Source organism: Oncorhynchus keta, unplaced genomic scaffold (assembly GCF_023373465.1).
Source record: "Oncorhynchus keta strain PuntledgeMale-10-30-2019 unplaced genomic scaffold, Oket_V2 Un_contig_2383_pilon_pilon, whole genome shotgun sequence".
Lineage (NCBI taxonomy): Eukaryota > Metazoa > Chordata > Actinopteri > Salmoniformes > Salmonidae > Oncorhynchus > Oncorhynchus keta.
The window spans coordinates 275001-287500 of NW_026283598.1; the positions used below are offsets into that span (position 1 = coordinate 275001).

At 48.4% G+C, this 12500-nt stretch overlaps 1 protein-coding gene and 2 long non-coding RNA genes across 6 annotated transcripts in view; 1 reads left to right on the forward strand and 2 right to left on the reverse strand.

Annotated features, from left to right (window-relative positions):
* Positions 1–12500, forward strand: part of LOC127921846 (protein kinase C beta type-like) — a 62910-nt gene that overhangs the window by 1395 nt on the left and 49015 nt on the right. The window contains 1 exon segment of the mRNA XM_052505435.1: positions 6743–6854. Within this exon segment, the coding sequence (XP_052361395.1) occupies positions 6842–6854 (13 nt within the window). The 5' untranslated portion in view covers positions 6743–6841.
* On the reverse strand, positions 740–1622 carry LOC127921852 (uncharacterized). Of its 4 annotated transcripts, XR_008109767.1 has the most exons (4): positions 1448–1611; positions 1278–1413; positions 952–1053; positions 740–817 (listed from the first exon to the last, which is right to left on the reverse strand). It is a non-coding gene; the product is annotated as an uncharacterized LOC127921852 (long non-coding RNA). The 4 variants fall into 4 exon arrangements; XR_008109768.1 differs by having other exon boundaries at positions 1278–1622; XR_008109766.1 differs by having other exon boundaries at positions 1312–1611.
* Positions 6880–8197, reverse strand: LOC127921850 (uncharacterized). Its single transcript, XR_008109761.1, has 3 exons — positions 8115–8197; positions 7317–7862; positions 6880–7150 (listed from the first exon to the last, which is right to left on the reverse strand). It is a non-coding gene; the product is annotated as an uncharacterized LOC127921850 (long non-coding RNA).

Consider the following 12500-nt stretch of genomic DNA (forward strand, 5'->3'; position numbering starts at 1 on the left):
CCTCCCTCCTCTCTCCATTCCTCCCTCTCCCTCTCTCCATTCCTCCTCTCTCTCTCCATTCCTCCCCCTCTCTCCATTCCTCCCTCCCTCTCTCCATATCTCCCTCTCTCCATTCCTCCCTCCCTCTCTCCATTCCTCCATTCCTGTATTCCCACCTCCCCTCATTCCATTCCTCCCTCCCTCTCTCCATTTCTTCCCTCCCTCCCTCTCTCCATTCCTCCCTCCCCTCTCTCCATTCCTCCCTCTCTCTCTCCATTCCTCCCTCCCTCCCTCTCTCCATTCCTCCCTCCCTCCCTCTCTCCATTCCTCCTCCCTCTCTCCATTCCTCCCTCCTCTCTCCATTCCTCCTCTCTCCATTCCTCCCTCCCTCTCTCCATTCCTCCCTCCCTCTCTCTCTCCATTCCTCCCTCCCTCTCTCCATTCCTCCCTCCCTCCCTCTCTCCATATCTCCCTCTCCCCATTCCTCCCTCCCTCTCTCCATATCTCCCTCTCCCCATTCCTCCCTCCCTCCCTCTCTCCATTTCCCTCCCTCTCTCCATTCCTCCTCCCTCTCTCCATATCTCCCTTCCTCCCTCCCTCTCTCCATTCCTCCCTCCCTCTCTCCTCTCTCCATTCCTCCCTCTCTCTCTCCATTCCTCCCTCCCTCTCTCCATATGCAGTATTCCTGCAGTATTCCCACCTCGTTCCCAACAACGTTCCTGCAGTATTCCCACCTCGTATTCCCAACAACGTTCCTGCAGTATTCCCACCTCGTTCCCGACAACGTTCCTGCAGTATTCCCACCTCGTTCCCAACAACGTTCCTGCAGTATTCCCACCTCGTTCCCGACAACGTTCCTGCAGTATTCCACCTCGTTCCCAACAACGTTCCTGCAGTATTCCCACCTCGTTCCCAACAACGTTCCTGCAGTATTCCCACCTCGTTCCCAACAACGTTCCTGCAGTATTCCACCTCGTTCCCGACAACGTTCCTGCAGTATTCCCACCTCGTTCCCAACAACGTTCCTGCAGTATTCCCACCTCGTTCCCGACAACGTTCCTGCAGTATTCCCACCTCGTTCCCAACAACGTTCCTGCAGTATTCCCACCTCGTTCCTGACAACGTTCCTGCAGTATTCCCACCTCGTTCCCAACAACGTTCCTGCAGTATTCCCACCTCGTTCCCGACAACGTTCCTGCAGTATTCCCGCCTCGTTCCGACAACGTTCCTGCAGTATTCCTAATAATAATAATAATATATGTGTTTCGTTCCCAACAACGTTCCTGCAGTATTCCCACCTCGTTCCCAACAACGTTCCTGCAGTATTCCCACCTCGTTCCCAACAACGTTCCTGCAGTATTCCCACCTCGTTCCCAACAACGTTCCTGCAGTATTCCCACCTCGTTCCCAACAACGTTCCTGCAGTATTCCCACCTCGTTCCCAACAACGTTCCTGTAGTATTCCCACCTCGTTCCCGACAACGTTCCTGCAGTATTCCCACCTCGTTCCCAACAACGTTCCTGCAGTATTCCCACCTCGTTCCCAACAACGTTCCTGCAGTATTCCCACCTCGTTCCCAACAACGTTCCTGCAGTATTCCCACCTCGTTCCCAACAACGTTCCTGCAGTATTCCCACCTCGTTCCCAACAACGTTCCTGCAGTATTCCACCTCGTTCCCAACAACGTTCCTGCAGTATTCCCACCTCGTTCCCAACAACGTTCCTGCAGTATTCCCAACAACGTTCCTGCAGTATTCCCACCTCGTTCCCAACAACGTTCCTGTAGTATTCCCACCTCGTTCCCAACAACGTTCCTGCAGTATTCCCACCTCGTTCCCAACAACGTTCCTGCAGTATTCCCACCTCGTTCCCAACAACGTTCCTGCAGTATTCCCACCTCGTTCCCAACAACGTTCCTGTAGTATTCCACCTTTCTCCAATGTCCCCTCAGGGAAAAATCACAGGGATGAGACAGGCACCTGGAGCGGGTTTGTGTGTTTGTGTTTCATATGTGTGTGTTTGTTAACTATTGATTATGTAGCCACTGATTAAATGGCTGTTAAATGAGCCTGACATTAATAAAGACAAGGTCAGCACTGTCCTGTTCTTCTGGCTGCTCTTGTTTCCTGGGGTTGTCTAAAAGAACAGGAGAGGGTCAGTCAACAGGCTACTCTCTCTGTCTCTCTCTCTCTCCTGGAGGGGAAAGTACAAAAGTCTCTCTCTCTCTCTCTAAGTGTGTCTCTCTCTCTCTCCCTCTCTAAGTGTGTCTCTCTCTCCCTCTCTAAGTGTGTCTCTCTCTAAGTGTGTCTCTCTCTAAGTGTGTCTCTCTCTCTGTGTGTCTCTCTCTAAGTGTCTCTCTCTCTCTCTCCGTCTCTCTCTCTCTCCGTCTCTCTCTCTCTCTCTCTCCGTCTCTCTCTCTCTCTCTCTCTCTCTCTCTCTCTCTCTCTCTCTCTCTCTCTCTCTCTCTCTCTCTCTCCGTCTCTGTCTCTCTCTCTCTCCGTCTCTCTCTCTCTAAGCTGTGTCTCTCTCTCCCTCTCTAAGTGTGTCTCTCTCTAAGTGTGTCTCTCTCTAAAAGTGTGTCTCTCTCTCTCTCTCTCTCTCTCTCTCTCTCTCTCTCTCTCTCTGTCTCTGTCTCTCTCTCTGTCTCTCTGTCTCTCTGTCTCTGTCTCTGTCTCTCTCTCTGTCTCTCTGTCTCTGTCTCTCTCGCTGTCTCTCTCTCTCTCTCTGTGTGTCTCGGTCTCTCTCTCTCTGTCTCGGTGTCTCTCTCTCTCTGTCTTTCTCTCTGTCTCTATCTGTGTCTGTGGTAAAGCAGTGTTGACCGTTGCCCTCTCCCCTGTTGACCTCGTAAAGCATGAGAGATAATGGAATGTGCAGCGTGGCACCGCTAGATCAACTAATAACCTCAACACATACAGTTGAAGTCAGACGTTGACATACACTAAGTTGACTGTGCCTTTAAACAGCTGGGAAAATTCCAGACAATGATGTCATGGCTTTAGAAGCCTCTGATAGGCTAATTGACATCATTCGAGTCAGTTGGAGATGTACCTTTGAATGTATGTCAAACTCAGTGCCTCTTTGTTTGACATCAAAGAAATCAGCCAAGATCTCAGAAAAAAAAAAATGTAGACCACAAGTCTGGTTTGTCCTTGGGAGCAATTTACAAACGCCTGAAGGTACCACGTTGATCTATACAAACAATAGTACGCAAGTATAAACACCATGAGACCACGCAGTCATCATACTGCTCAGGTAGGAGACACGTTCTGTCTCCTAGAGATGAACGTCACTTTGGTGCTAAAAGTGCAAATCAATCCCAGAACAACAGCAAAGGACCCTGTGAAGATGCTGGAGGGAACAGGTACAAAAGTATCTATATCCACAGTAAAACGAGTCTTATATCGACATAACCTGAAAGGCTGCTCAGCAAGGAAGAAGCCACTGCTTCAAAACCGCCATAAAAAGTCTGGCTATGGTTTGCAACTGCACATGGGGACAAAGTTGTGGAGGGCTTTGCTGCAGGAGGGACTGGTGCGCTTCATAAATAGATGGCATCATGAGGAAGGAAAATGATGTGGATATATTGAAGCAACATCTCCAGACATCAGTTTAAGCTTGGTCTCAAATGGGTCTTCCAAATGGACAATGACCCCAAGCATACTTCCAAAGTTGTGGCAAAATGGCTTAAGGACACAAAGTCAAGGTGTTGGAGTGGCCATCACAAAGCCCTGACCTCAATTCTATATATTTGTGGGCAGAACTGAAAAAGCATGTGCGAGCAAGGAGGCCTACAAACCTGACTCACTTACCACAGCTCTGTCAGGGGAAATGGGACAAAATTCACCCAATTTATTGTGGGAAGCTTGTGGAAGGCTACCCTAAACGTTTGACCCAAGTTAAACAATTTAAAGGCAATGCTACCAAATACTAATTGAGTGTATGTAAACTTCTGACCCACTGGTAATGTGATGAAAGAAGTAAAAGCTGAAATAAATCATTCTCTCTACTATTATTCTGACATTTCACATTAAAATAAAGTGGTGATCCTAACTGACCTAAAACAGGGAATTTTTACGAGGATTAAATGTCAGGAATTGAGAAAAACTGAGTTTAAATGTATTGAGCTAAGGTGTATGTAAACTTCCGACTTCAACTGTATTGTGAGTGACCCACACAAAGGGTCTCTCTCTCTCTCTCCCTCACTCATATCTCTCTCTCCCTCACTCATCTCTCTCCCTCACATTGTGAGTTCCAGGGATAACAGTCACATTGTGAGTTCCATGGATAACAGTCACATTGTGAGTTCCAGGGATAACAGTCACATTGTGAGTTCCAGGGATAACAGTCACATTGTGAGTTCCAGGGGAGTTATGTTGGATAACAGTCACATTGTGAGTTCCAGGGATAACAGTCACATTGTGAGTTCCAGGGATAACAGTCACATTGTGAGTTCCAGGGATAACAGTCACATTATAGTCCCAGGGATAACAGTCACATTGTGAGTTCCAGGGATAACAGTCACATTGTGAGTTCCAGGGATAACAGTCACATTGTGAGTTCCAGGGATAACAGTCACATTGTGAGTTCCAGGGATAACAGTCACATTGTGAGTTCCATGGATAACAGTCACATTGTGAGTTCCAGGGATAACAGTCACATTGTGAGTTCCAGGGATAACAGTCACATTATGAGTTCCAGGGATAACAGTCACATTGTGAGTTCCAGGGATAACAGTCACATTGTGAGTTCCAGGGGAGTTGTGTTGGATAACAGTCACATTGTGAGTTCCAGGGATAACAGTCACATTATGAGTTCCAGGGATAACAGTCACACTATGAGTTCCAGGGGAGTTGTGTTGGATAACAGTCACATTGTGAGTTCCAGGGATAACAGTCACATTGTGAGTTCCAGGGGAGTTGTGTTGGATAACAGTCACATTGTGAGTTCCAGGGATAACAGTCACATTATGAGTTCCAGGGATAACAGTCACATTGTGAGTTCCAGGGGAGTTGTGTTGGATAACAGTCACATTGTGAGTTCCAGGGATAACAGTCACATTGTGAGTTCCAGGGATAACAGTCACATTGTGAGTTCCAGGGATAACAGTCACATTGTGAGTTCCAGGGATAACAGTCACACTATGAGTTCCAGGGGAGTTGTGTTGGATAACAGTCACATTGTGAGTTCCAGGGATAACAGTCACATTGTGAGTTCCAGGGATAACAGTCACATTGTGTCTCTCTGTCTCTCTCTCTCTCTCCAGGACCCGAGGAGTAAACACAAGTTTAAGGTCCATACCTACTCCAGCCCTACGTTCTGTGACCACTGTGTCTCTCTCTCTCTCTCTCCAGGACCCGAGGAGTAAACACAAGTTTAAGGTCCATACCTACTCCAGCCCTACGTTCTGTGACCACTGTGTCTCTCTCTCTCTCTCTCCAGGACCCGAGGAGTAAACACAAGTTTAAGGTCCATACCTACTCCAGCCCTACGTTCTGTGACCACTGTGTCTCTCTCTCTCTCTCCAGGACCCGAGGAGTAAACACAAGTTTAAGGTCCATACCTACTCCAGCCCTACGTTCTGTGACCACTGTGTCTCTCTCTCTCTCTCCAGGACCCGAGGAGTAAACACAAGTTTAAGGTCCATACCTACTCCAGCCCTACGTTCTGTGACCACTGTGTCTCTCTCTCTCTCTCTCTCCAGGACCCGAGGAGTAAACACAAGTTTAAGGTCCATACCTACTCCAGCCCTACGTTCTGTGACCACTGTGTCTCTCTCTCTCTCTCTCCAGGACCCGAGGAGTAAACACAAGTTTAAGGTCCATACCTACTCCAGCCCTACGTTCTGTGACCACTGTGTCTCTCTCTCTCTCTCCAGGACCCGAGGAGTAAACACAAGTTTAAGGTCCATACCTACTCCAGCCCTACGTTCTGTGACCACTGTGTCTCTCTCTCTCTCTCCAGGACCCGAGGAGTAAACACAGGTTTAAGGTCCATACCTACTCCAGCCCTACGTTCTGTGACCACTGTGTCTCTCTCTCTCTCTCCAGGACCCGAGGAGTAAACACAAGTTTAAGGTCCATACCTACTCCAGCCCTACGTTCTGTGACCACTGTGTCTCTCTCTCTCTCTCCAGGACCCGAGGAGTAAACACAGGTTTAAGGTCCATACCTACTCCAGCCCTACGTTCTGTGACCACTGTGTCTCTCTCTCTCTCTCCAGGACCCGAGGAGTAAACACAAGTTTAAGGTCCATACCTACTCCAGCCCTACGTTCTGTGACCACTGTGTCTCTCTCTCTCTCTCCAGGACCCGAGGAGTAAACACAAGTTTAAGGTCCATACCTACTCCAGCCCTACGTTCTGTGACCACTGTGTCTCTCTCTCTCTCTCCAGGACCCGAGGAGTAAACACAGGTTTAAGGTCCATACCTACTCCAGCCCTACGTTCTGTGACCACTGTGTCTCTCTCTCTCTCTCTCTCCAGGACCCGAGGAGTAAACACAAGTTTAAGGTCCATACCTACTCCAGCCCTGACCACGTTCTGTGACCACTGTGTCGTTCTGTGACCACTGTGTCTCTCTCTCTCTCTCCAGGACCCGAGGAGTAAACACAAGTTTAAGGTCCATACCTACTCCAGCCCTACGTTCTGTGACCACTGTGTCTCTCTCTCTCTCTCCAGGACCCGAGGAGTAAACACAAGTTTAAGGTCCATACCTACTCCAGCCCTACGTTCTGTGACCACTGTGTCTCTCTCTCTCTCTCCAGGACCCGAGGAGTAAACACAAGTTTAAGGTCCATACCTACTCCAGCCCTACGTTCTGTGACCACTGTGGATCCCTACTCTACGGGTTGATACACCAGGGCATGAGATGTGACCGTACGTAGTACTGTGTGTGTTGCTGTGAGACTGGACATATTGCTGTGTGTGTGTGTGTGGTGTGTGTGTGTGTGTCGTGTGTGTGTGTTGTGTGTTAACCCCAGTGTTGTGTGTTAACCCCAGTAACCATAGCTGCTATAAGTGACACCAACCCTGTAAGACAGTGACACCTAGTGGAATACTGTGGTAATACCCTGTAACAGCAGTGACACCTAGTGGAATACTGTGGTAATACCCTGTAACAGCAGTGACACCTAGTGGAATACTGTGGTAATACCCTGTAACAGCAGTGACACCTAGTGGAATACTGTGGTAATACCCTGTAACAGCAATGACACCTAGTGGAATACTGTGGTAATACCCTGTAAGACAGTGACACCTAGTGGAATACTGTGGTAATACCCTGTAACAGCAGTGACACCTAGTGGAATACTGTGGTAATACCCTGTAAGACAGTGACACCTAGTGGAATACTGTGGTAATACCCTGTAACAGCAGTGACACCTAGTGGAATACTGTGGTAATACCCTGTAACAGCAGTGACACCTAGTGGAATACTGTGGTAATACCCTGTAACAGCAGTGACACCTAGTGGAATACTGTGGTAATACCCTGTAACAGCAGTGACACCTAGTGGAATACTGTGGTAATACCCTGTAACAGCAGTGACACCTAGTGGAATACTGTGGTAATACCCTGTAACAGCAGTGACACCTAGTGGAATACTGTGGTAATACCCTGTAACAGCAGTGACACCTAGTGGAATACTGTGGTAATACCCTGTAACAGCAGTGACACCTAGTGGAATACTGTGGTAATACCCTGTAACAGCAGTGACACCTAGTGGAATACTGTGGTAATACCCTGTAACAGCAGTGACACCTAGTGGAATACTGTGGTAATACCCTGTAACAGCAGTGACACCTAGTGGAATACTGTGGTAATACCCTGTAACAGCAGTGACACCTAGTGGAATACTGTGGTAATACCCTGTAACAGCAGTGACACCTAGTGGAATACTGTGGTAATGCCCTGTAACAGCAGTGACACCTAGTGGAATACTGTGGTAATACCCTGTAAGACAGTGACACCAGTGGAATCTGTGGTAATACCCTGTAACAGCAGTGACACCAGCAGAATACTGTGGTAATACCCTGTAACAGAACAGTGACACCTAGTGGAATACTGTGGTAATACCCTGTAACAGCAATGACACACACAGTGGAATACTGTGGTAATACCCTGTAACAGCAGTGACACCTAGTGGAATACTGTGGTAATACCCTGTAACAGCAGTGACACCTAGTGGAATACTGTGGTAATACCCTGTAACAGAACAGTGACACCAGTGGAATACTGTGGTAATACCCTGTAACAGCAGTGACACCTGGTGGAATACTGTGGTAATACCCTATAACAGCAGTGACACCTAGTGGAATACTGTGGTAATACCCTGTAACAGCAGTGACACCAGTGGCTCTGTGGTAATACCCTGTAACAGAACTGGAGTGACACCAGTGGAATACTGTGGTAATACCCTGTAACAGAACAGTGACACCAGTGGAATCTGTGGTAATACCCTGTAACAGCAGTGACACCAGTGGAATACTGTGGTAATACCCTGTAACAGCAATGACACCTAGTGGAATACTGTGGTAATACCCTGTAACAGCAGTGACACCTAGTGGAATACTGTGGTAATGCCCTGTAACAGCAGTGACACCTACCCTGTAACAGTGGAATACTGTGGTAATACCCTGTAACAGAACTGGAGAGACACACAGCAGCTCTGTGGTAATACCCTGTAACAGCAGTGACACCTAGTGGAATACTGTGGTAATACCCTGTAACAGCAGTGACACCTAGTGGAATACTGTGGTAATACCCTGTAACAGAACTGGAGAGACACACAGCAGCTCTGTGGTAATACCCTGTAACAGAACTGAAGAGACACACAGCAGCTCTGTGGTAATACCCTGTAACAGAACTGGAGAGACACACAGCAGCTCTGTGGTAATACCCTGTAACAGAACCGGAGAGACACACAGCAGCTCTGTGGTAATACCCTGTAACAGAACTGGAGAGACACACAGCAGCTCTGTGGTAATACCCTGTAACAGCAGTGACACCTAGTGGAATACTGTGGTAATACCCTGTAACAGAACTGGAGAGACACACAGCAGCTCTGTGGTAATACCCTGTAACAGAACTGAAGAGACACACAGCAGCTCTGTAGTAATACCCTGTAACAGAACTGGAGAGACACACAGCAGCTCTGTGGTAATACCCTGTAACAGAACTGGAGAGACACACAGCAGCTCTGTGGTAATACCCTGTAACAGAACTGGAGAGACACACAGCAGCTCTGTGGTAATACCCTGTAACAGAACTGGAGAGACACACAGCAGCTCTGTGGTAATACCCTGTAACAGAACTGGAGAGACACACAGCAGCTCTGTGGTAATACCCTGTAACAGAACTGGAGAGACACACAGCAGCTCTGTGGTAATACCCTGTAACACTGTAACACATACACTGAGGAACACCTTCCTAATACTGTGTTGCACCCCGTTTTCCCTCAGAACAGCCTCAATTCATCGGGGCGTGGGACTCTACAAGGTGTCGAAAGTGTTCCACAGGGATGCTGGTCCATGTTGACTCTACAAGGTGTCGAAAGTGTTCCACAGGGATGCTGGTCCATGTTGACTCTACAAGGTGTCTACAAGGTGTGTTCCACAGGGATGCTGGTCCATGTTGACTCTACAAGGTGTTGAAAGTGTTCCACAGGGATGCTGGTCCATGTTGACTCTACAAGGTGTCGAAAGTGTTCCACAGGGATGCTGGTCCATGTTGACTCTACAAGGTGTCGTAAGCGTTCCACGGGGATGCTGGTCCGTGTTGACTCTACAAGGGTGTCGTAAGCGTTACGGGGATGCTGGTCCATGTTGACTCTACAAGGTGTCGAAAGCGTTCCACAGGGATGCTGGTCCATGTTGACTCTACAAGGTGTTGTAAGCGTTCCACAGGGATGCTGGTCCGTGTTGACTCTACAAGGTGTTGTAAGCGTTCCACAGGGATGCTGGTCCATGTTGACTCTTACACAGTTGTGTCAAGTTGGCTGGAAGGTGTTTTTGGGGGGGTGGACCATTCTTGATACTCGCAGGGAAACTGTTGTGTGAAAAACCCAGCAACGTGGCAGTTCTTGACCCAAACCGGTGCGCCTGGCACCTACTACCTACTACCCCCTGTTCAAAGACACTTAAATAGTTCTCTATCTCATTCACCCTCTGAATGGCACACATACACACTCCCAGGTCTCCTCCCCTTCATCTTTAACCCCACATACACACTCCCAGTCTCCTCCCCTTCATCTTTAACCCCTCCCCTTCATCTTTAACCCCACATGTCACACTCCCAGTCTCCTCCCCTTCATCTTTAAGCGTTCCCTGCCCCTTCATCTTTAAGCCCTCCCCTTCATCTTTAACCCCGTTCCCCTGGTCCGTGTTGACTCCGAGGTGTTAAGCGTTCCACGGGGATGCCCTGACTCTCCCTTCCCCTTCATCTTTAACGGGGTCTCCTCCCCTTCACCTTTAACCCGTCTCCTCCCCTTCATCTTTAACCTGTCTCCTCCCCTTCATCTTTAACCTGTCTCCTGCCCCTTCATCTTTAACCCGTCTCCTCCCTTCATCTTTAACCCGTCTCCTCCCCTTCATCTTTAACCAAGGTGTCTCCTCCCCTTCATTTTTAACCTGTCTCCTCCCCTTCATCTTTAACCTGTCTCCTCCCCTTCATCTTTAACCTGTCTCCTCTCCTTCATCTTTAACCTGTCTCCTCCCCTTCATCTTTAACCCCTCTCCTCCCCTTCATCTTTAACCTGTCTCCTCCCCTTCATCTTTAACCCACGGGGATGCTGGTCCCCTTCATCTTTAACCTGTCTCCTCCCCTTCATCTTTAACCTGTCTCCTCCCCTTCATCTTTAACCTGTCTCCTCCCTTTCATCTTTAACCTGTCTCCTCCCCTTCATCTTTAACCCCTCCCCTTCACATTTAACCCTCCCCTTCATCTTTAACCACTCCCCTTCATCTTTAACCACTCCCCTTCATCTTTACCCCATCTACTCACCTTCATCTTTAACCCCTCCCCTTCACCTTTAACCCCTCCCCTTCATCTTTAACCACTCTCCTCCCCTTCATCTTTAACCCGTCTCCTCCCCTTCATCTTTAACCCCCCCCTTCACCTTTAACCCTCCCCTTCATCTTTAACCACCCACCTTCATCTTTACCCCATGTCTACTCACCTTCATCTTTAACCCCTCCCCTTCGTCTTTAACCACCCACCTTCATCTTTACCCCGTCTACTCACCTTCATCTTTAACCCCTCCCCTTCATCGTTAACCCCTCCCCTTCATCTTTAACCTGTCTCCTCCCCTTGTCTTTAACCCCTCTCCTCCCCTTCATCTTTAACCCCTCCCCTTCATCTTTAACCTGTCTCCTCCCCTTCGTCTTTAACCCCTCTCCTCCCCTTCATCTTTAACCCCTCCCCCTTCGTCTTTAACCACCCACCTTCATCTTTACCCAAGGTCTACTCACCTTCATCTTTAACCCCTCCCTTCATCGTTAACCCCTCCCCTTCATCTTTAACCACTCCCCTTCATCTTTAACCACCCACCTTCATCTTTAACCCCCCTCCCCTTCATCGTTAACCCCTCCCCTTCATCTTTAACCCTCCCCTTCATCTTTAACCACCCACCTTCATCTTTACCCTGGTCTACTCACCTTCATCTTTAACCCTCCCCTTCATCTTTAACCCTCCCCTTCATCGTTAACCCCTCACCTTCATCTTTAACCCCTCCCCTTCATCTTTAACCCTCCCCTTCATCGTTAACCCCTCCCCTTCATCGTTAACCCTCCCCTTCATCTTTAACCCCTCCCCTTCATCTTTAACCACTCCCCTTCATCTTTACCCAGTCTACTCACCTTCATCTTTAACCCCTCCCCTTCATCTTTAACCCTCCCCTTCATCGTTAACCCCTCCCCTTCATCTTTAACCCCTCCCCTTCATCTTTAACCCCTCCCCTTCATCGTTAACCCCTCCCCTTCATCTTTAACCCCTCCCCTTCATCTTTAACCCCTCCCCTTCATCTTTAACCCCTCTCCTCCCCTTCATCGTTAACCACTCCCCTTCATCTTTAACCCCTCCCCTTCATCGTTAACCCCTCCCCTTCATCTTTAACCCCTCCCCTTCATCAACACCGATCTGAAGTGGATTTAACAGGCGACATCAATGAGGGATCATAGCTTTCACTTGGTCTGTCATGGAAAACAGCAGGTGTTCTTAATGTTTTGTACGCTCGGTGTCCAGCAGCTCTATGATCCTACTTCCTGTAACACAGTGCCCCCTTGTGGCCAGAAATGGGAACTTCAATACATTACATCAAACTTCATCCCAGAAAGACCAGAACTAAAATCTTGTTTAAATGGCCACAGATGCTCCATTAAGCTGCTCCATTGCTGCTCCATTAAGATGCTCCATTAAGATGCTCCATTAAGATGCTCCATTAAGCTGCTCCATTAAGATGCTCCATTAAGATGCTCCATTAAGATGCTCCATTAAGATGCTCCATTAAGATGCTCCATTAAGATGCTC